We start from the raw sequence: 25,396 nt of genomic DNA, 5'->3' as shown, positions 1-25,396 counted from the left end.
CATAGGCGTACAGGGGCCCATTATCAGCAACCATCACTCCTGTGTTCCAATGGCACGTTCACGTTGTGTTAGCTAATCCAAGTTAATCATTTTAAAAGTACCCCCAAAACACCAGTCTCAATGTCAACAGTGAAGAGGCGACTCCGGGATGCTGGCCTTTTAGGCAGAGCAGCAAAGAAAAAAACATATCTCAGACTGGCCAAAAAAAGAAAAGAACAGACACTGGACAGAGGAACTCTGCCTTGAGTCGCCTCTTCACTGTTGACGATGAGACTGGTGTTTTGCGGGTACTATTTAATGAAGCTGCCAGTTAAGGACTTGTGAGGCGTCTGCTCTCAAACTAGACACTCCAATGAACTTGTCCTCTTGCCCAGTTGTGCACCGGGGCCTCCCACTCCTATTTCTATTCAGGTTAGAGACAGTTTGCGCTGTTCTGTGAAGGGAATAGTACACAGCGTTGTACGAGATCTTCAGTTTCTTGGCAATATCTCGCATGGAATAGCCTTCATTTCTCAGAACAAGAATAGACTGACGAGTTTCAGAAGAAATATCTTTGTTTCTGGCCAATATGAGCCTGTAATTGAACCCACAAATGCTGATGCTCCAGATACTCAACTAGTCTAATGAAGGCCAGTTGTCACGTTCTGACCTTTATTTCCTTTGTTTTGTATTTATTTAGTATGGTCAGGGCGTGAGTTGGGTGGGCAGTCTATGTTTGATTTTCTATGATTTGGGATTTCTATGTTTCGGCCTAGTATGGTTCTCAATCAGAGGCAGGTGTCATTAGTTGTCTCTGATTGAGAATCATACTTAGGTAGCAAACGTGGGAGTGGAGCCTAAGGGAGAGGTGCGTGTCGTAAGCACTAGATCTCCCGTGCTTACCCACAGCCCGGTTCAACCTGTGCCTGCACTCTGGAGGGCCCGGGCTAGAGTAGTTGTCCAGCCTGGGGAAGTGGTGCCAAGGTTGCGCACCTGAGCTCCAGTGCTCCCCCACAGCCCGGTCCTTCAGGTGCCTCCTCCTAACACCAAGCCTCCTGAAGGTCTCCCCAGCCTGGTGGTTCCTGTGGCAGCCCCACGCACCAGGCTTTCTCTCTGTCTCCTCCCTGCAGGTGGTCCCGCCTGTCCGGCGCCGCTGCCGGAGTCTCCCGCCTGTCCGGCGCCGCTGCCGGAGTCTCCCGCCTGTCCGGCGCCACTGCCGGAGCCTCCCGCCTGTCCGACGCCGCTGCCGGAGCCTCACGCCTGTCCTGACCTTTATTTCCTTTGTTTTGTATTTATTTAGTATGGTCAGGGCGTGAGTTGAGTGGGCAGTCTGTTTGATTTTCTATGATTTGGGATTTCTATGTTTTGGCCTAGTATGGTTCTCAATCAGAGGCAGGTGTCATTAGTTGTCTCTGATTGAGAATCATACTTAGGTAGTTTGGGTTGCACTGTTTGTTTGTGGGTGATTGTCTATGTTGATGGCTTGTTTCAGCGCAGCTCGCATTTAGCTTCACGGTTGTTATTTTGTTTACTGTTTTTTGTATAGTGCTTCGGTGTTCAGTTCTTTCTTTAATTAAAACATTCAACATGAACACATATCACGCCGCATTTTGGTCCTCCGATCCTTCTCGCCTCTCCTCTTCAGATGAAGAGGAGGACGACCGTGACACCAGTTTTACTTATTTATTTAAACAGAACAACAGTTTTCAGCTGTGCTAACATAATTGCAAAAGGGTTTTCTATTAGCCTTTTAAAATTATAAACTTTGATTAGCTAAACAAATGTGCCATTGGAACACAGGTGGTTGCTGATAATGGGCCTATTTAGATATTCCATAAAATAATCTGCCGTTTCCAGCTACAATAGTCATTTACAACATGAACTATGTCTACACTGTATTTCTGATCAATTTGATGTTATTTTAAATTGACAAAACAATTGATTTTCTTTCAAAAACAAGGACATTTCTAAGTGACCCCAAACTTTTGAACGGTAGTGTATATAGTTGATGATCCCTGCCATTAACAATGTCAAATCAATAGAAACATACATTGCATGACATTTTGCATCAACAATTGCTTTAAATGTGGGAACATCAACACAAAGGACATGCATGCAATCAACAACAAAAAAATAAGACAAATGTTTAATTCAACAGGTGCAATTACTTTAACGAATGAGACTAATTCTAGTGAAGGGCAAAGAAAGATTTAGTGCTTCTAATGTTGCTTCAGAAAGCTATACTCTTAGAAAAAAGGGTTTTAGTTTGATTTGATTTATTAGGATCCCCATTAGCCAGTGTTACTGTGGTCCGACACATAACGAAAAATACATTACAGAGAAAAAAACGTACTTTACAATTTACTAAAGGGTTCTTCGGCTGTCCCCATAGGAGAACCCTTTTTGGTTCCCAGGTAGAACCCTATTTGGTTTCAGGTAGAACCCTTTCAGGTTCCATGTAGAACCCTCTGCAGAAACGGTTCTACATGAAACCAGAAATAGTTATTCAAAGGGTTCTCCTATGGGGACAGCCAAAGAACTGTTTAAGGTTCCAGATAGCCCCTTTTTTCTAACAGTTTAAGCTACAGTGGGGGTAGCTAGGTGAGATGGAGTAGAGGTCATGACCATAGAGGATTAAGTACATGGGCCAAACTTTAGAGGACTCAATAGGCTGAACTTTAGAGTGCTCAATGGACCAAACTTTAGAGCACTCAATGGACCTAACGTTGGAGCATTCAATGGACCAAACTTGAGAGCACTCAATGGACCTAACGTTGGAGCATTCAATGGACCAAACTTGAGAGCACTCAATGGACCTAACGTTGGAGCATTCAATGGACCAAACTTGAGAGCACTCAATGGACCAAACTTGAGAGCACTCAATGGACCAAAGTTGAGAGTACCCAATGGACCAAACTTTCAAGCACTCAATGGACCAAACTTGAGAGCACTCAATGGACCTAACGTTAGCGCACTCAATGGACCAAACTTGAGAGCACCCAATGAACAAAACTTTCAAACACTCAATGGACCAAACTTTAGAGCACTTAAGTTATCATGTCAGTTATCATGAACACTGTCTCCCACCTCCCCTTATTATAGAAGGTCCCTGTCCCGCTTATCTCCTCCTATCTCAACTGAACTAAGCGAGTGTATTAAAAATTTAGACATTTTATAGGAATCAGTAATTCCCGCTCTGTATTTAACTTGTCACAATGACATTATGCTGCTTCATAATATGAAAAGGGTGAAAGGGGCAGCTATCAAAACGTCTGAATGACTCCTCTCATGGCTGTCCCTACCGATTCACAGTAATCTTAATCTTCATAACCCAGCGACCCTCCTGCACTGGAGATGTGCTGCCTTGCCATTTAGCACCCTCCAGGACCCTCTTGAAAAAGAGATTTCCAATCTCAAAGAGCCCTTCCTGGTTAAATAAGTTCAATCAAAAATGTAAAAAACCTCAGACTCAAATCTATTCTGAACTGAGCTTTTTTTCCACCTCTTCTCCTTCTCTCTTCTGCTCGTTTTGAAAACTTTGGGCAAAATTTCTAAATCTCTGGCTGCTCAGTTAATCCAACTTCTAAAGCCACTCTTTGGCTGAGTAAGGCTCACTGGGTGTCAGTCAGGTAGTTCCTGGAGGCTATGGATAAAGAGAAATCCTGTCTTAACTAAAGCCCCCTCGCCCTGGCTTCATTCTCTCCACATTATCAGAGGTGGTAAATCTCAGAGCCGGAGGGAATGTGTGACTTTTACTATAAGGAACAAAGCATCCATCCATGTCTGACCGGCTCTTTGATGGTTTGGCCTTTTCTTTTGCCTTTACACGGTTCTGTTTGTCTTTGTTAAGAGTTCTGCACATCCACCACAATTGCTGTTAAATAGATTTTTCCATCAAAAGCTGTTTGAACTGGGTGGCAACTTGCAAGTGCACTTTGTGTATGATGGGATGGTATTGGTAGCAGCAAACTATCATCTCTGTCCAATCCTTACCACCAGGCATATAATCCCTTTACATGGTTAAAACATCCTTCTAAAGTCTGTCCTTGCCCGCCCTATTTCACTCCAGTAGCACTCACTTCACGAGGTCAGGGCATGCCCAGTCCAGCATGCATTTGTAGTCTACTTGTGTGCTACTATAGCCCCTTGCTTTAGCTACTGTCATGGAGTTCACAAAATATTTCCATAAAGAAACTGATAGAACACACAGGTGCTTAAACAAGGTGACTTACAAAGATAAGGACCAAGAGCAAGAGTGGTAGTGTGTTGAAGTAGTGTCCACATCTAAAGAATCATTGTGAAATCTGAAAAAACACTTATCCCAAAAGCATGATTGTGTACTTACTACGTGCACATGCTAAAAGTAAGGAACGAGGTGGGTAGAAAACGAAGTGTGTCATTGTAGCAAAGTATTTATGCAAAAAAATCAGATTTCTTAAACATTTTGTTCATGTTTGTTTTATTATCTATACAATAGGCCATCATTAATTTTGGCCCAATAGGCCTGGCATATTCCCACGTTCAAGGACCTTTCTGTTTTGAATGGGTTATTTTGCCTAAAAACCTTCAGGCCAACCTAAAGAAAATGTTTAAAAACAACTCTGCATCTCTGCCCAGCCTGGCAAGAGTGACCTTATTCTAAAATGGATTAAACAGTTTTCCCCCCCCTCATCAATCAACACACAATAGCCCATAATGACAAAGCAAAAACAGTTTACAAATAAAACACTTTAATATCACAGTTACATAAGTATTCAGACCCTTTACTCAGGACTTTGTTGAAGCACTTTTGGCAGCGATTATAGCCTCAAGTCTTCTTGGGTATGACGCTACAAGTTTGCACACTTGTATTTAGGGAGACTCTCCCATTCTTCTCTGCAGATCCTCTCAAGCCCTGTCAGGTTGGATGGGGAGCTTCGCTAAACAGCTATTTTCAAGTCTCTCCAGAGATGTTTGATTGGGTTCAAGTCTGGGCTCTGGCTGGGCCACTCAAGGACATTCACAGACTTCTCCCAAAGCCACTCCTGCATTGTCTTGGCTGTGTGCTTAGGGTCGTTGTCTTGTTGGAAGGTGTGCCTTCGCCCCAGTCTGAGGTCCTGAGTGCTCTGGAGCAGGTTTTCATCAAGGATCTCTCTGTACTTTGCTCTGTTCATCTTTCCCTCAAGCCTGACTAGTCTCCCAGTCCCTGCCGCTGAAAAATACCTCCACAGCATAATGCTGCCACCACCATGCTTCACCATAGGGATACTGCCAGGTTTCCTCCAGACGTGACGCTTTCCATTCAGGCCAAATAGTTCAATCTTGGTTTCATCTGACCAGAGAATCTTGTTTCTCATGGGCTCAGAGTACTTCAAGTGCCTTCAGGAAAGCTCCAAGCGGGCTATTAGGTGCCTTTTACTGAGGAGTGGCTTCCATAAGGCCACCCTCTGGAAGGTTCTCCCATCTCCACAGAGGAACTCTGGAGCTCTGTCAGAGTGACCATCGGGTTCTTGGTCACCTCCCTGACCAAGGCCCTTCTCCCACGATTGCTCAGTTTGGCCAGGCGGCCGGCTCTAGGAAGAGTCTTGGTGGTTCCAAACCTCTTCCAGAAGCCACTGTGGTTTTGGGGACCTTCAACGCTGCAGAAATGTTTTGGTACCCTTCCCCAGATCTGTGCCTCGACACAATCCTGTCTCGGAGCTCTACCAACAATTCCTTCGACCTCATGGCTTGGTTTTTGCTCTAACATGCACTGTCAACTGTGGGACCTTATATAGACAGGTGTGTGCCTTTCCAAATCATGTCCAATCAATTTAATTTGCCACAGGTGCACTCCAATCAAGTTTAAGAAACATTTCAAGGATGAGATAAACCTGAGTTAAATTTTTCGAGTCTCATAGCAAAGGGTCTGAATACGTATGTAAATAAGGTATTTCTGTTTTTTATTTTTAATACATCTTCAAAATTTTCTAAAAATATATTTTTGCTTTGTTATTATGGGTTAGTAATAATTTAATCAATTTTAGAATAAGGGTGTAAAGGGGAAGGGGTCTGACTACTTTCCGAATGCACTATATGAAAATCATGTGTGACACAATCTCTCCAGTCATATGGGAATGTGATATATGAGGTTCTTTATGGACTATGACTGTACTGAATATATCAGTGTCTTGGGATTTAACTGGAGTTCTGGCCTCAGCAGCACAGCTAGGGCTCAAGTGAGGCTCAGCATGGCAATGGTTTGACTGGCTGGCTGGGAGAGAAGAGAAAAATCCCACTGCAGAGGACTCAGCCTGACTGAATGGTTGCCATGGAAATCCCTGGTCCTAAACACATTTGACCCTTTAAGAAATTGCTCATACACAGATACGAACTGTGCCTATCATTGTATGACTGGTATGATCACATCAGAGGAGGCTGGTGCAAGGAACTATAGGAGGACCGGCTCATTGAAAAGGCTGGAATGGAATCATTGGAATGATACCAAACACATCAAACACATGGAATCAATGAAAATGTATTCCATTCCCGCCATTACATTGAGACCGTCCTCCTATAGCTCCCCCCACCAGCCTCCTCTGGATCATTGAATACATTACAGTAAACGCCCATATAAACCCATTGGTTATATCCTGACTGTCATAGAACTTTGAAGCGAATTCCAATTACGACCTTTTATCTTAAGTAGTTTCTAGGACCCTCACCCCAGTGGACAACATTTGTCATGGGAATAGACAGTCAACTTATGAAGTCTGGTTTTCTGGTTGAAGAGATGTCAGATAACCATATTAGAAGCAGATAAAGAGGTAGTTGTTATAGTTGCTAAAAAGACATGTAAACAAAATGTCCTTTTGCCATGAGTGTACAACCTCACATTGTCATTGCAACATCTGATCTCATTGCAACGAGTTTTGCCCGCTGGGTCACTTCAATAAATGTGATGGCAGAATGAGCTAAAGATATGCTAGATGGGTGAGGGGTAGTTGGGGAAGGACTGGGACCATACAGGTGGATGAAGGTATAGGAGGCTAGATAGTGTGCAAACTTTACCTGGAGCGTCAGCACAATGTTCTCTGGCTGAGGATTGCCCAGTCAGATGAAGAAGGCATGCAGAAGACAAAGGCAACGCAGAGTCAAAGAAATAATATGGATGAAGCAGAAAATCAAACTTAAAATTCACATGCATATTCAGACAGTTGCACATACAGACAAAGAGCATCTATAGGCTCTAATGTATAGTACATTCCATCTTTGATGTCATTTTAATGTTTTGACCTGCAATTGACTGGAGGCTTCAAAACAGTTAAATAAATGCTGTCTGGAATAAATAAATGCTGTCTGGAAACATTCAAACACTTTTCTTCTGAAGATTCAGGAGAAGCCTCGATCTTCAAAGAAAAAATTAGTTGTTAATTAAAGGTGTTTATTAGACAAAAACACGACTGATTTCTCCCTGTTTGCTGTCGTACACATTGCCAGAGGCAATAACTGTTCTTCCAGCGTACTAACACATAAGAAGGTCTCGCCTTGGATTACAAAAGCAATTAACACATTGCTTTAGAATAGATAGGGAAGTTCACAACATCTCAAATATGAGTAATTTCCGTATCATAAATAACTGCGTGACACTAGTGAGAAAGTAAAATCATAGAAATCTATGAACAAGCACAGATAAACATAAAGTGTGTACACAAACAGACTCACCTTCTGATACTCCGACTGAATTGCTCCAAATTTATCCTTGGCGACTTTGACGATGAGATCTGAAACGACATGGAGGAAACAGACACAGTGTGAGGTCCGCTTGTCGCAGTTCATTGGCTGTCAGTTTGTTACGCAACATCATGTTCCCCCATAAGTACAGTACAGAAACATTAACAACACCACCCCCCGAGGACCACCTTTCAGCTCTAAACTGCACAGTAGTAAATGACTTACAGTACTGTGATGCTATAGTACACAGAGAACAAGCTACACAATATGAAGGCTAATAATTTGTTATTTACAGTATATCATATCCACGGGGGTTCAGCCAGAGATACATGATAGTGTTCTATTTAATTGTGTGTGTCCAGAAAAGCTACCCACTGATCTAGAAACCGGCTATTGCATCTCTAGTAGTGGTGGATGATACCGTATAGTATAAATGTAGAACTCTAGACATCTACTGGGCAGTAATATTTGATATGTGTATATACAGTATACTATATACTGTATACACATCACATGCAACTCGTAATAAGACTAAGCCATTAGCCTACTCAAATGGTTATCTGACTCCATAAAGATAGATTGGACTATGATTGAGTTACAGTAATAGGCAATGAAGAAATGTCTGGGAATGGAATTCTAAATACAAGTGTATTTAATTACTTTGTAAAATGAACGGATTCACATACAAGGCATGAAGCTTAAGTTACAAAGCATTAACAAGAATTGCAAGGCATTATTCTAAGCATGGTCAGAGACAAAGAGAGAGAGAAAAACACCATGGCTTGTGCCATGGCCCATAGCTCATGGGAGAAGGAGAGAAACAGGGTAGGTATTTCACCACAGCAAATCAAATCAAATCCAAGTGTATTTGTCACGTGCGCCGAATACAACAGGTGTAGTAGACCTTACAGTGAAATGCTTACTTACAGGCTCTAACCAATGGTGCGGAAAAAAAGGTATGCGTGTGTGTGTAGGTAAGTAAAGAAATAAAACAACAGTAAAAAGACATTTGAAAAAAGAGTAGCAAGCCTCTATACAGACACCTGATAGTCAGGCCATTTAGGTAGTATGTACATGAATGTATAGTTAACGTGACTATGCATATAAGATAAACAGAGAGTAGCAGCTGCGTAAAAGAGGGGTTGGGAGGGGGCACAAAATGCAAATAGTCCGGGTAACAATTTGGTTAGATGTTCAGGAGTCTTATGGCTTGGGGGTAAAAACTGTTGAGAAGCCTTTTTGTCTTAGACTTGGCACACCGGTACCGCTTGCCATGTGGTAATAGAGAGAACAGTCTATGACTGGGGTGGCTGGGGTCTTTGACCATTTTTAGGGCCTTCCTCTGACATCGCCTGGTCAGGAACATAAGCGAAAGAACAATGAATATTTTCTAAACATCTCAGTTGTTGACCAATACTACTACTGTAAAGTTAAACTCCAATCAGATGTCAGACCTACAGTGGGGCAAAAAAGTATTTAGTCAGCCACTAATTGTGCAAGTTCTCCGACTTAAAAAGATGAGAGAGGCCTGTAATTTTCATCATAGGTACACTTCAACTAGGACAGACAAAATGAGGGAAAAAAATTCAGAAAATCACATTGTAGGATTTTTAATGAACAAGCAGCCTGGAATGAAAAAAAAGAGACAAGGGGCTTGCTCTTGCTACAATGCAGTTTTTTCACAGGCAAGAATAGCCAAAAATGTTAATAAAGACACCCTAAGGAGGGAGGTAATTGTTGACAGGCACTTTTGTAGTGAAGATGGACCATCTATTACTCAAAAGATGGACTGTGATTGAAGAGAGGAGGTTGCCTCAGGCTTCTCTTTCACCCAATTATTCTTGCTTTTATGAAGATCATTGCGGCTAACTAACACATGTTCCATGGAAAACCAACTTCAGACAACTATCTTTGTCTTGACATTAAATTGTGTTGAAAGGAGGACGTGCTTGCATATGGATGGGACGTACATGCCAGTCCTCACCAGAAATTATTTTGACATATAATACAAATAGCAGAAATTGCTCACACCTTTCACCCACTGGTTCCCCCAGGGTTGAACATTCATCAAAGAAAGACCACTGGTTTCACTTTTCTGACAGTTCAATTTGACCTAGAATCAACCACTGTCAATATCCCCTCACATTCTGAGAAAGAGGGTTACCAGGATAGTGGGTTTTCGCATCAGAAGATTACTTACAGCTACCCTCTGTGAAATCACATTAGCTAGCAACAAACAGTATGGGACTAGGCTACATATCAGGGAAGAGGGGCTAGCCTGCATGGCAAGCAGCAGCTTAAAAGTAGCAAGCCTTGCCATCCTCCTCCGGAACATGGCAAACAGCCATAAACCCACCGTAGGCTCTGGGTTAGCATTCATAATATAATTCCATGGGAAGGTTTCAAAAGAAATCCTTGAAACATTTCAAGTGAACTCTATAGACAATGCAATAGCGCACCTGATTTGACACAAACTGTTATAATCTGTTATAACAGTTAGGCCTAGCGCCTGTCAGTACAAATTACCACTGCCATTATCTGACACATGGATTTCTACTTGGCTAGTAGATATGGTTTGACTGAAAATCGGAGTCAAGTGTTACTATTATCTCTGTGTTTCACTGAACCTAATGCTGTGGGAAGAAGAGGAGGTATGCAATTAAAAACGGTGACAAAGTGACCAATATTACTATTATAATGTTCACTCAATTAATTCCAAGTAACATGTATAAACCCATGTCAGCTGCTGTGCTGCTAGCTGACTTGCTAATGGTATTAGATCGAGGGGACTCTTTAACACTAATGGAGAGGAACTGGCCTGCCACCTTTACCTCACTGACGGTGTTGAAAAGCGTATGAGACACACATGACCATCAACAAAGTAATAGTTCCTCATGTATTTCCTGTTCCGCCTTGTGCAATGGAAAATCGTCAGTTATTGGAGGGCCATGTCTGAGAGCCTCTCGTCTTCATTTTGACCTAACAACATTGTACTGGTCTGCTCTGTATACTGACAGAGTTTTATTTTAGGATGTAAACGCTTGTGTATGAACCAAAAACAATAGGTGTTTTTAGGTCAGTCAAAGATGGCCGGTGGGTGCAGGAGACTTCACCTTGAAGCTTGAAAGCCTCATGGCAAAGACAGTACAGCAGGGTTTGTCAACTATGTTTTGCCTCCTGCCAAATGTTTTCTGAGCTAATAGTTGGTGGGCCAGAGCATAATTACTATATAGTATTAGCACAATACATTGTCCTACACTACAAATTTAACAACATTTTTAACAAATCTGATTAGTACATAACAAATTCAGTGACAATAACATAATCATTTCAATCTGATTACACTTAAAATCACCATGTCTCTATTCAATTATTATTTTTGCCTATTTCTTTGTGCATTGATTGGTGGGGAAAAACAGGTTCACGTAGCCTACAGTAGGCTACACTACTTTTTCTGACATCAACATTCATTCAACACAATTAGCTTGATAGCAAGAGAAAATCTCGCTCTCAAAAAGTATTTTAAAAAGGTGGATAATGAAAATCAAAGTTTCAGGGAAGAATGTACAAAGAGATATGCGTTCATCTTACCATCTTTTTCCAATGCCAAGCCAGTATGTCTTATTTGCATTGAAAATGTCGCTATGTCATTATGAATCTAAGCATGGAACTTTCAAAGTGGCCTTCCCACCCCAGATTCCAGATGCAGAAATATTTTTGTTAACTGCAAGCTACACACAGCTTTTTTGGCTGACATATTATGTCACTTAAATGGGTTAAATTTCCAGTTACAAGGAAGATGGAAAACGGTCGTGGACATGGTGGAAAAATGTAAGGCCTTTCCTAGGAAGCTTGAGTTGTTCGATTTGGACTTGACATCTGGAAGGCTTCTGCACTTCAGCACACTGAACAAACGACAGGCCACAGCACGGGAGATTTCATCAAGCAGCTGAGGGACAACTTCTCCACCAGATTTGAAGACCACAGAATGACCAAGGATATCATTGTGTTTGTACGTGATCCTCTCACAGGCTGCCCAGGTGGATACTTCTCCTTCCTTGCTAAGAAAACGATACCATTGCTGGATGAGGCTGCAATTCAAACTAAGCTGGCTGAAGACAAATCAGGGATGCGCACAGGAGTGCCGAGTCCTTGTTTGTATTTTGGGTGGCATGCTCAGAGGAATACAGCCCATAAAGAAACTTGGATTTTATGTGCTAACAATGTTAGGATTGACTTACACCTGTGAGTCCTCATTTCCTCCAAGAACGCAATATAGACTCACGACAGTAACCGGCTTTCACATAAATCAATGGAGGATTGCCTGCGCATCAAAATCACAACTCTCTCACGCGACAGCCACAAGATCGTGTCCGAGGGGGGGATGCAACTTTTCTCATTGAGTAAGCAACGTAGTGTCCTATATGACTGTATTTAGTAAATACTAACATTATTGTGAGTGCTTATCCAGGGATATTTAGGTCTCAAGCTGACAGTTTGTTCTGTCGTTACAGGAGCATTCTATTCCGATACAGACATTCAGACACAGAGATCACATTTTTTTCTTTAAATGTATTGTTTTATGTAGGTTTCTACATTTTTGGCCAGTTGCAATTGTAAGTAGGCCTGAATAAATAAATAAAAATCCCACTTCTATTAGGCCATATATTTTTTTGATTGTGAAAGATGCTGTTTAGCATTATACCCTAACCCAGCCAGTTGTTATTTTATATATGCCTAGCCTCAGACGAAATAAACTCCATTTAAGCTCTCTTGTTGTTTGTAAAGTCAAATTAAAATGAAGATTATTGATGAAATGAATTACTCGACTTGTGTAGGTTCAACTCCTATTGATTGCGCTGTGGTTGCAGCTTTACGTTTCAGCGCCACAGAATGGTCTGCTGCAGGCTTTATTAGTTGACTGTGTCCTGCATTCTCTCTCATGAATGAAGTTAATTAAAATGTAACTTTTGCATTATGTAGGTAGTGTAACTTCCTTCTTGGGACATTGCATTTGGGAGTTTTTGTATCTCGGGTCTGATAATATTTCATTATTATGTTATTTTTTTAAATGAAAAAAATATTCATAATTAATTTGAGGGCCCACATATATTTCATTATTATGTTATTTTTTTAAATGAAAAAAATATTCATAATTAATTTGAGGGCCCACATAATATTGTTGGCGGAACAGATTTGGCCCACGGGCCGCAGTGCAGTATGAAGATAGGCAGAAACTGTTTCTCCAATAGAAGTACCGATCACGGTTGAGGGTGATGTCATGGAGACGTTGGCTAGCTAAACTCAAGCGCGGATACACGTCATCGGGTCTAAAGGCAGTCTCTCGTGGACTGCGTATGTGCATGCCGTCAAATCAAATGCACACCTTCACTATAACGTAGTTATTGGCAAAAATGTAAACGTGTCAGATTGTCACTTTCACGAGGTTGGAGTAATAACAGGTTCAATTACTTAAGACATTGGCTAGAATCTAGGTTGTGCCATTTGATTTTGTGAAAATTAATAACTAAGGAATACATTTTTCACTTCTCTCATTGACTTCTCAAAACCCAGCCTGGTGTCCTCAGTCTGCTTCGCAAGCCTTCCCGGAAGTCTCGTGTTGTTGCGCCTCTGGGTTTTGAAACTCTGTGCTCCCGGCATGGGTAACACAATCTGCAGCTGGTGTTGACAGTAGTAGTGACACGGCCTCAAACTGACCACGCAGAAGTAATACAGTCTGCCTTGACCTCCCATTGAACCCAAAAAGAGCTATACAGTTACTAAACACAAAAATGTAAACTCACAAAACATACTGTAGTAGCAGAACTGTTTGAAAAGCTTACATCTACATTGGAATTGTTATGTTTGGTTAAATATCCCAAAGCAACATTGTTTTTATCTCCGGTAAACAGTGATTAGGCATAATAAGGTTTTATTTTATTCATGCTTATAATAAACCAAAGAGAAAATTATAGTTGAAATATAGGACATGTTCAGCATATGTGTCAGTTTTCCAAAGTTAGATAACACGCTACTTAAACACTATAATGTCATGAAGCATTACAATAGGCATGCATAGATACACTGATGAGGATGCAGTAGCTTGTGAACAGTATAAGCATACTCTTGTGGGCTTGTCAGCAAGCTAGTTTACTGACCTAAAATGCTGATCATGTTTCAGTATCTGTTCTCATCAGTTGTGCCTGACTTATTGTGACAACTATTATAAAAACTGAAAAGTAGATGAAACGCAGATGTCATAATATCGGGGTAAAGGATTGGCAGGAGGGTAAGAGATCCAATGTGTGTTGGGGTTAGGAGGACATAGTGATGCTAGGGCTATAGAAACAGGGAAGGAGGATATAGTGATACTAGGGCTATAGAAACAGGGAAGGAGGATATAATGATACTAGGGCTAAAGAAACAGGTCAGGAGGACATAGTGATACTAGGGTTATAGAAACAGGTCAGGAGGTCATAGTGATACTAGGGTTGTAGAAACAGGTCAGGAGGATATAGTGATGCTAGGGCTATAGAAACAGGGAAGGAGGATATAGTGATGCTAGGGCTATAGAAACAGGGAAGGAGGATATAGTGATGCTAGGTCTATAGAAACAGGGAAGGAGGATATAGTGATCCTAGGGCTATAGAAACAGGTCAGGAGGATATAGCGATGCTAGGGCTATAGAAACAGGTCAGGAGGACATAGTGATGCTAGGTCTATAGAAACAGGGAAGGAGGATATAGTGATGCTAGGGCAATAGAAACAGGTCAGGGAGATATAGTGATACCAGGGCTATAGAAACAGGTCAGGAGGATATAGTGATGCTAGGGCAATAGAAACAGGTCAGGGAGATATAGTGATACCAGGGCTATAGAAACAGGTCAGGAGGATATAGTGATACTAGGGCTATAGAAACAGGTCAGGGAGATATAGTGATACTAGGGCTATAGAAACAGGTCAGGAGGATATAGTGATACTAGGGCTATAGAAACAGGTCAGGGAGATATAGTGATACCAGGGCTATAGAAACAGGTCAGGAGGATATAGTGATGCTAGGGCTATAGAAACAGGTCAGGAGGATATAGTGATGCTAGGGCTATAGAAACAGGTCTGGGTGATATGGTGATGCTAGGGCTATAGAAACAGGTCTGGGTGATATAGTGATGCTAGGGCTATAGAAACAGGTCTGGGTGATATAGCGATGCTAGGGCAATAGAAACAGGTCTGGGTGATATAGTGATGCTAGGGCTATAGAAACAGGTCTGGGTGATATGGTGATGCTAGGGCTATAGAAACAGGTCTGGGTGATATAGTGATGCTAGGGCTATAGAAACAGGTCTGGGTGATATAGTGATGCTAGGGCTATAGAAACAGGTCTGGGTGATATAGTGATGCTAGGGCTATAGAAGCAGGTCTGGGTGATATAGTGATGCTAGGGCAATAGAAACAGGTCAGGAGGATGTTCCAAACCCAGCTGACCAGGATTGAATAGTGTGGCTGAATTCCCATTCCTCAAGTGGATGTAAACAGTCCCTTAGGCCCAGCGGTAAACAAGAGAGCTGTGTCTCTCACTGACTTAATAGGAAGAAGAGCCAAGGAGGCTAGGGTTCTATTACACAATAAGATAGGTAGGACTCAATGTCAGTAGGGGTATATTGGAAGGCATATATTAAATCAGTGATGGGAAAACACAGCAATGCAGGTCTCTTCTGAGAGCAATATGATACATACAGTGCCTTCGGAAAGTATTCAGAAACCTTGACTTTATTCAAATTTTCTTACGTTACAGCATTATTCTAAAATAGATTAAATAAATAAAAAATCTCAGCAATTTACACACAATACATTGAAAAACATTTACATTAGTATTCAGACCCTTTGCTGTGAGACTTGAAAATGAGCTCCGGTGCATGCTGTTTCCATTGATCATCCTTGAGATGTTTCTACAACTTGACTGGAGTCCACCTGGGGTAAATTCAATTGATAGGACATGATTTGGAAAAGGCACACACTGTCTATATAAGGTCCCACAGTTGACAGTGCATGTCGGAGCAAAAACCAAGCCATCTGGGAAGGCACAGATCTGGGAAGGGTACCAAAAAATGTCTGCAGCATTGAAGGTCCCCAAGAACACAGTGGCCTCCATCATTCTTAAATGGAAGAAGTTTGGAACCACCAAGACTCTTCGTCGAGCTGGCCGCCCGGCCAAAATGAGCAATCGGGGGAGAAGGACCTTAGTCAGGGAGGTGATCAAGAACCCAATGGTCACTCTGAAAGAGCTCTAGAGTTCCTCTGTGGAGATGGGAGAACCTTCCAGAAGGACAACCATCCTGGCAGCACTCCACCAATCAGGTCTTTATTGTAGAGCGGCCAGACGGAAGCCACTCCACAGTAAAAGGCACATGACAGCCCGCTTGGAGTTTCCAAAAGGCACCTAAAGAAACAAGATTCTCTGGTCAGATGAAACCAAGATTGAACTCTATGGCCTGAATGCCAAGCGTCACATCTGGAGGAAACCTGGCACCATCCCTACAGTGAAGCATGGTGGTGACAGCACCATATTGTGAAGATGTTTTTCAGCGGCAGGGACTGGGATACTAGTCAGGATCGAGGCAAAGATGAGCGGTGCAAAGTACTGAGAAATCCATGATGATAACATGCTCCAGAGCGCTCAGGACCTCAGTCTGGGGCGAAGGTTCACGTTCCAACAGGACAACGACCCTAAGCACACAGCCAAGACAATGCAGGAGTGGCTTTGGGAGAAGTCTCTGAATGTCCTTGAGTGGCCCAGCCAGAGCCCAGACTGGAACCCGATTAAACATCTCTGGAGAGACCTGAAAATAGCTGTGCAGCGACGCTCCGCATCCAACCCGACAGAGAGGAATGGCAGAAACTCCCCAAATACATGTGTGCCAAGCTTGTAGCCTAATACCAAAAAAGATTTGAGGCTGTAATCGCTGCCAAAGGTGCTTCAACAAAATAAAGGTCTGTAATTAGAGGTCGACTAAATATGATTTTTCAACACCGATACTGATACCGATTATTGGAGGACCAAAAAATCCCGATACCGATTAATCGGACAATTTTTATATATATTTGTAATAATGACAATTACAACAATACTGAATTAACACTTTTATTTTAACTTCATATAATACATCAAAAAAATCAATTTAGTCTCAAATAAATAACGAAACAATTTGGTTTAAATAACCAGAAACGTTTAAGTTCCTTGCTCAGAACATGAGAACATATGAAAGCTGGTGGTTCCTTTTAACATGAGTCTTCAATATTAGTTTTAGGTTGTAGTTATTATAGAAATTATAGGACTATTTCTCTCTATACCATTTGAATTTCATTAACCTTTGACTATTGGATGTTCTTATAGGCACTATAGTATTGCCAGCCTAATCTCGGGAGTTGATAGGCTTGAAGTCATAAACAGCGCAATGCTTGGAGCACAGCGAAGAGCTGCTGCCAAATGCAGGAAAGTACTGTTTGAATGAATGCTTACGAGCCTGCTGCTGCCTACCACCATTTAGTCAGACTGCTCTATCAAATATCAAATCATAGACTTAATTATAATATAATAACAGACAGAAATACGAGCCATAGGTAATTAATATGGTCAAATCCGGAAACTATCATTTCGAAAAGAAAAAGTTAATTCTTTCAGTGAAATACGGAACCGTTCCGTATTTTATCTAATGGGTGTATTGCTGTTACATTGTACAACCTTCAATGGTATGTCATAATTATGTACAATTCTGGCAAATTAATTACGGTCTTTTGTTAGGAAGAAATGGTCTTCACACAGTTCGCAACGAGCCAGGCAGCCCAAACCGCTACATTATACCCTGACACTTCTTTCACAGAACGCAAGAGAAGTGACACCATTTCCCTAGTTAAAAGAAATTCATGTTAGCAGGCAATATTAACTAAATATACAGGTTTAAAAATATACACTTGATTTTAAGAAAGACATTGATGTTTATGGTTAGGTACACACTGGTGCAATGACAGTGCTTTTTTCGCGAATGCGCTTGTTAAATCATCACCCATTTGGCAAAGTAGGCTGTGATTCACTGATAAATAAACAGGCACCGCATCGATTATATGCAACGCAGGACAAGCTAGATAAACTAGTAATATTATCAATCATGTGTAGCTAACTACTAATTATGTTATGATTGATTGTTTTTTATAAGATAAGTTTAATGCTCGCGAGCAACTTACCTTGGCTCCTTGCTGCACTCGCGTAACATGTAGTCAGCCTGCCATGCAGTCTCCTCGTGGAGTGCAATGTAATCGGCCATAATCGGTGTCCAAAAATGCTGATTACAGATTGTTATGAAAACTTGAAATCGGCCCAAATTAATCGGTCAACCTCTAGTCTGAATACTTACAGTTGAAGTCGGAAGTTTACATACACTTAAGTTGGAGTCATTAAAACTTGTTTTTCAACCACTCCACACATTTCCTGTTAACAAACTACAGTTTTGGCAAGTCGGTTAGGACATCTACTGTGTGCATGACACAAGTCATTTTTCCAACAATTGTTTACAGACAGATTATTTCACTTATAATTCACTGTATCACAATTCCAGTGGGTCAGAAGTTTACATAGACTAAGTTGAATGTGCCTTTAAACAGCTTGAGAAATTCTAGAAAATGATGTCATGGCATTAGAATCTTCTGATAGGCTAATTGACATCCTTTGAGTCAATTGGATGTGTACCTGTGGATGTATTTCAAGGCCTACCTTCAAACTCAGTGCCTCTTTGCTTGACATCATGGGAAAATCGAAAGAAATCAGCCAAGACCTCCACAAGTCTGGTTCATCAGGAAGGAGACGCGTTCTGTCTCCTAGAGATCAAAGTAATTTGCTGCGAAAAGTGCAAATCAATCCCAGAACAACAGCAAAGGACCTTGTGAAGATTCTGGAGGAAACAGGTCCAAAAGTATCTATATCCACAGTAAAAAGAGTCCTATATCGGCATAACCCAAAAGGCCGCTCAGTAAGGAAGAAGCCACTGCTCCAAAACCGCCATAAAAAAGCCAGACTGCGATTTGCAACTGCACATGGGGACAAAGATCGTACTTTTTGGAGAAATGTGGATATATTGAAGCATGTTTTTTTTTTATTGTTAATACATTGGCAGAATTTTCTAAAAAACAGTTTTTTGCTTTGTCATCTATTGTGTGTAGAATGATGAGGGGAAAAACTTTTTTTTTTAGAATAAGGCTGTAACATTACAAAATGTGGAAAAAGTCAAGGGATCTGAATACTTTCCGAAAGCACTGTAACTCTGCACGATTAATCAAATTGCGATATTGACATGTGCAATATCCACATCTTAAGATGCTGCCATTTTGTCCTTTATTTGACACGCCGTTAATACAACAAAAACTAGACTACGGCACCTCCTCGAATGAGATGCGCTAGACCCCATTCATTCACTCTTCACATGCCCAGAGGATGCTGACCAATCACAAGCGGGCTCTCATTCTCTGCATGGCATACACATGCTGGCCAATCACAAGCATCCCGCTTAGAGCGATTCACAATTCATCCCGCAGAAACATAGAAATCGGAGTCTATCACTTATCACATAGCCAAAGACATGGTTTAACATCTACTCCTGCTCCCCCTCTACGGCACTTGATGTCGCCGGTCTACTAACCACCGGTCCTCGGAACCCCTCATTACGCACACCTGGCAACCCTCATTACACCCCATCATGAGGCACACCTGGACTCATCACTACCCTGATTACTTCCCCTTTATCTAGCACTCCTTTGTTATCAGCCAGCAGGCAATATTGTTTATGTTTCCATGTTTGTATCGTTCCATGTTCTTCGTCATTAAACTCACTAACTGCACTTGCGTCCTGATTCCCTGCGTCTACGCTACAGAATATTTCTTCACAAAATGGAAGCAGCAGCCAACCAAGACATCTCCCAGATAGTCGACGAACAGGGAGACCTACTTCGCCAAAACTACGATCAGCTGGCGCAACTGGGAACGGCGATGGATGAGGTCCTCCACGTTCAACGTCTTGATCTTCCCCAAGGGGCGTCACCTCCCATGAGTGGAGGATCCTCTACCATGGGTTGATCCTGAGAGTCAGCATCCCAGCCCATTCAGCAGTCTGCCCAGGTCAGTGAGACCCGTTTGTCACTCCCAGAGAAATATGACGGGACTCCATCCAAATGCCGTGACTTCCTCCTCCAGTGCTCCCTCTATTTTGCTCAACAAACGGGAACCCCCACCCCCGAGAGGTCCAAGGTTATCACGGTTATTTCCCTGTTGACCAGGCGAGCATTGGAATGGGCTACAGCCATCTGGGAGAGAGGAGAGGATGAGCTGGGTTCATATGGGAGGTTCATGGCTCTGTTCAGAGGAGTCTTCATCCACTGGAGGGCAGAGAGGGGGTGAGCGCCTACTCCAACTACGGCAGGAGGACCAGACCACTGCGGAGTACGCCCTCACCTTACGTACATTGACAGCATCCAGCAAATGAAATGAGCCAGCGCTCCGCACCTTATTCAGAAGAGGATTGCGTGAGGAGGTCCATATGGACCTGGCATGCCAAGACAACACCCACTCATTGGACGGACTCATCACGATGGCCATCCATCTGGATAACTTCCTTCGGGAGTGTCGGGACTCCCATCGCCTCTCTCCCTCCTTTGTTGACCAATCTGAGTCAGAGCCTGGATCCATGGAGGTAAGGGCCACACGCCTCCCCGCGGCTGAGCGACACTGTTGGAGACAGCTGGGGCTCTGTCCCTACTGTGGCCAGGAGGCACACCAGCTTCAACGATGTCCGCTATGTTCTAACCCGAGAGAACACACACATCACAGCACCACTCACCATCACCGTGGGACCCCTGCACCAAGAAAGCCTCCCCTTCCTGATCATCCAGGCACCCGTACACAGTCGTCCTCGGCCTTCTGTGGCTCCAACGCCACCACCCCACCATATCCTGGCCGAGGATGGCGATTACGACCTGTGTGCCCGGAAGATCTGCTTTCCCTTACCTTGTGGTTCCATGTCCGTTGAGAGTCCTGTGGTTGCCTTCCAGGCCGACATTTCAGAGGTTTACCAGGATCGCTGGGAGGTTTTCTCCAAGACTCACACCGCCTATCTCCCTCCTCATCGCCCCTGGGACTGTTTCATTGACCTGCTAACAGACTTTGCGCCTCCACATCTACCCCATGACGGTGTTCAAGGCATTCGTTAATGAGGTGTTTCGGGGCATGCTTGGGTGCCAGGAGGTTGTGTATATCGACGACATCCTGATCTACTCAGCCACCTTGGAGGAGCACATCGCCCACAATGTGGGTAGTCATGGGACGCCTCCCGGATAACCATCTGAACGTCAAAGTGGAGAAGTGCTAGTTCCACCAGGTCACCGTCTCCTTCTTGGAATCAGCCCACAGGGATTGGTTATGGAGAAAGGTAAGCTAGATGCGGACAGGTCATGGCCAGTCCCAACCACCATAAAGCGACTACAGCGGTTTTTGGGGTTTGACAACTTTTACCGCCGCTTCATCAGGAACTTCAGCTCCATCACCTCTCCTTTTACTTCTCTCCTCAAAGGTGGTTCCTGTAAGTTGGCGTGGAATCCTGCAGCTTATGAGGCTTTCCGCCTGCTGAAGGGGTGTTTCAACTCTGCCCCGTTGCTGAAACACCCAGACCCTACACTTCCCTTCGTGATGGAGGTGGACGCCTCAGAAGTGGGCATGGGAGCCCCTCTTGTCACAACATCAAGGTAATCCACAAAAACTGTATCCATGTGCATACTACTCCCGCTCCCCCTCTCCGGTGCTTGCCTTTACCGGTCTACTAACCACCGGTTCTGGCAACTCAACATTATGCAAACCTGCGCCCTATCATGAGTCAGACCTGGACTCCATCACTACCCTGATTACTTCCCCTTTATCTTGCACTCCTTTGTTATCACCCACCAGGCAATATTGTTTATGTTTCCATGTTAGACGCTTTCCTTGTTCTGTATCGTTCCATGTTCTTCGTCATTAAACTCACTAACTATACTTGCTTCCTGACTCACTGTGTCGGTTACACATGGTTCTTATTTACGCAGTCAGCAAGGACGGCTTCAAGAAGATAATAAACAAGCTGGACAGGAGATATAAGATTCCATCTCGCACATATTTCTCCCAAGTTGCCATCCCAACACTCTATAACAAAATTAAGGAAGAATTTGAAACATGTCACGGTGAATAACAGGACCAGACTCCAATATTTTGGACACAGGCTTCCCCTTGCAATCGGTAGGCTACGTGTTAAGTGTTTTTAAGGAACTTTGACTTAAAATGTAACTTCTAATAGTGACTGAGCCTACTTCTACGTACATAATTACACAACTTCAGCTTCCTATTCCATCTGCAGCCTATGACTGAAGAACTCATAATGGTAAAATAGGAAATAGGAACACATTAGTGCTGCACTTATGGCACACTATATTTTGATGACCATGTTAAAAAGGTGTGTTTGAAGGTGCTGCTCTCGCTCACAATCCAACAAAGCTTCGGAGACAGCAAGATGGCGGACTAAACACAGCTATGTAGACCACCTCAAGATAAAAACGTAATATTTAATATCGGTAAATTAGACTAAATATTAGCACGACACAATCTGGTGGGTAATAATCTTCAATCTGGATAACAACACAAAACAAATCATAAGACTAGAGAAATTTATTGTCAAATATTACAAAAACAAGCAATGCCCAAACATGACGGGAGAGTAAGACAGGGGAACCTATTTCAAAACGAAAACATGACTCTTCTACAGACACAGACAATTTAATATTTTCACCACTGATCTGGTAAAGGTCGAAACCGATTTGTTAAAATCAATAAATGACAAACTGGGTATACTTGAACTAGTCAGTAATGATATAAAAGAGTTGAAGACAAGCCTCGGGATGAGTGACGAAACAGCTGCGACATTAGAGAAAGACACAAACAAGCTAAAAGGGACAGTCAATAAGATTGAAACTGAAGTTAATGAACTTAAAAAGGAGAACATTGTTCTGAGAGTAGCCTTACATGACATACAGACTAGATTCATGAGAGAGAATCTGCTACTTACAGGTATCCAAGAGAAAGAACAAGTTGTTCCTGAATCTGTAGTTAGAGAGTTCCTCCTTGCAGCGCTTCAGATCCCACCCGAAGCTAACAGCAAAATCCAACTCAAACGTGTAGACCGCTTCGGACAGAGAGGGCAGAGATATGAACGCCCAATTGTTGCCAAATTTGCTTTCTTTAAAGATAAAATAATGGTTAAAAGCCTGGGTATAGGACTTGCTGGCACGGAAATAGGCATGAATGATGAGTTCCCGAAGGAAATTGCAGAACGGCGTAAGGTTCTGTATTCAATTTTCAAGGAAACAGATTGAAATGGAAACGCGTAGCTCTCATGGTTGATTAAACTGTATATTGATAACCAGGTGTTCAGAGACACAAAGAGACTCCATGGCTATTTTCAAAATGACAAAGTTCTCATAGAGGCAAATAAGGAAACACACAATTCTAGCCCTGTTATGGATTGTAATAATACAACAACAAAAAATATAGCTTTTCTATTTGTCTTCAAATGTAACTAATTGGAACACAAAAGCACTAATTCAACATGGTGGAGGTAAAAACATAGTAAACAGAAGGCACAGTATGTGTGGATGGATGGTGTGGTGTGTTTTTTGGTATTTGGTAAAGTGTGGCGTTGAGAGAGAAAGGAAATGGTTGTATATCCCAGAACCAATGTATTTCTGTGAGCAGGTGTGAGAGAGCTTTCAATGTTGTGCGGATGAGGGTTATACATTTTATAATGAATTATACATCTTATTTATTTATTTGTTGTCCAATCATGGTGGAACAGCGTTTTAAAATAAATTATACATCTCATTTATTTATTGTCCTATCATGGGGAACTACATTTCTCAAATAAATTATACATCTAATATATTTATTTATGGTCCTATATTGATGGAACGGTCCACAACCCTGTACGCTAGACACCCACCTGAACGACCCAGATACTAAGGAGAAGTCCCTATCTGTTTTATAGGCCTGCTGTAAGCGGCCTGTATACAGCCAAAATGCGGTCAGAGACCTTCTAGAGCTGCACCGCCGCCTCAAGATTCTGAGCCTGCCTGACAGGGTTGGTCCTGCAAAGCCACAGCCCCCTGATGGGAGAGCATAATATACAAGGAAATGTTCAAAGCTGCTAATGAGAACCTTGACAACCTTGTACCGAGCGGGTGGAGATTCCGGTAGTGTGCCCCCACCCAGGCAGTGGTAGTGCTGGCAACACTAGCTGCAGTAACCCATGGGGAGGGGGTCAAACTCGGACTTTCAGAGAGGGGGCATATTATTGTGGCCCTGGTGGCACAAAATCAAAGGTCTGACTGCACGGAGATGCTTGGGAATATGATCACTACGAGGGACCATGTTGTGGGTGTTTCAGGGGAAGGGGGTACATCTGACCTCCATCATCTAGGACGTGACAATGGTTAATCAAATCTCCCCATTTCTTCCCACTTATTTGCGCAGTTTTGCAGGCCTTCTCATACAGCTGCAACTGTATATGCATTCGTAAATCAAGACCTTCCTTGAGTTGGGCTCTGGGATGGGGCAACTGTTGAGAATCTGAGTCTATGGTTGTTGTGGGGGAAAGGGGTTGAGTGTGTGTTGTGTGTGTATCCCACAACTGTTGCGAGGGAGTAAAAGATGTGTGGGACAATATAGGATGATTCACAATAATTGTTTGGTAATATAATAATTGCTTGCCATAATGTAATTTTGGCAATGGCGTGACTGGTGAGAGGTAAAATTACTTTGCATAAATTGACAACATTACTACAAATAATAGCTATTTATGGAAAATAAGAAACAGGACTTTTAAGAGGGGTCGGGGGTGGTCTGCCGGGCATTGGGATGACAACCCAACTTGGGATGAGGAATGCTTTTAGCGGGTGGAATAGTGGGGACCAATTGGAGGTTTACTTAGTAGCAATGCAAATATCATGGTACAGCTATATAGACACTCAATCATGTTACTTTTTAATGGTACGTTTACAAACATATATTTTGATAAATAGAATTGAAACTTGTGTCTCATTATGATAAGTGGTGAAGTAAGTATAGCCAGTTATAATTGTAATGGCTTAGCAGATAATAAGAAAAGACGATCAGTATTTCACTGGCTAAAAGAGAAGGAATATAAATATATATTGTTTACAGGAAGCTCATTCAACAATTTTAGATTAAGTTTTGTGGAAAAAGGACGGAGGGGGTGAAATATATTTCTCCCATGGGCAAAGAAAATTCAAACGGGGGTGATGATATTAATTAAAGGTCATTTTGATCCAAATGTGCAAATTGTCCAAATAGATCATCAAGGTCGATGGATTATTTAAAATATGTTATTGGACAATAAACAGATAAGGCTTATTAACCAAAATGCTCCAAATAATGATGATCCAAGCTTCTTTGAAATGAAAAGGGCCTATTTATATAACGAATATGAGTTCAGAGGGCAGAAATTATTAAATAGTAAAGCATTAGACCTCTCACTAAAGGCATCAGTCACACAAAAGTTATACTTAAATCTGAAATTGTTCTCTAGTAAATTAGTAAGAATGTCTCACCCCATGTTCAATAATGGCATTTTGCCCTGTTTTCAGATTA

The 25,396-nt window shown here is 42.2% G+C and overlaps 1 protein-coding gene across 5 annotated transcripts in view; it reads right to left on the bottom strand.

Moving 5' to 3' along the window:
• The window catches only part of LOC135526515 (prominin-1-A-like), a 96,119-nt gene that overhangs the window by 50,214 nt on the left and 20,509 nt on the right, over nucleotides 1-25,396 (bottom strand). For 3 of the 5 annotated variants that reach the window (XM_064954955.1, XM_064954957.1, XM_064954958.1), the window contains exons 2-3: nucleotides 7,663-7,721; nucleotides 7,009-7,035 (exon numbers count right to left, since the gene is read on the bottom strand). In XM_064954955.1, coding sequence (XP_064811027.1) covers nucleotides 7,009-7,035; nucleotides 7,663-7,721 — 86 coding nt within the window. The remainder of the gene's footprint in view (nucleotides 1-7,008; nucleotides 7,036-7,662; nucleotides 7,722-25,396) is intronic. The other 2 variants (XM_064954956.1, XM_064954960.1) reach the window with 1 other exon arrangement.

This window comes from Oncorhynchus masou, chromosome 32 (assembly GCF_036934945.1).
Source record: "Oncorhynchus masou masou isolate Uvic2021 chromosome 32, UVic_Omas_1.1, whole genome shotgun sequence".
NCBI classification, from domain to species: domain Eukaryota; kingdom Metazoa; phylum Chordata; class Actinopteri; order Salmoniformes; family Salmonidae; genus Oncorhynchus; species Oncorhynchus masou.
Note: the sequence above shows the minus strand (reverse complement) of the source record. Positions and strands in the feature narration are given on the sequence as shown.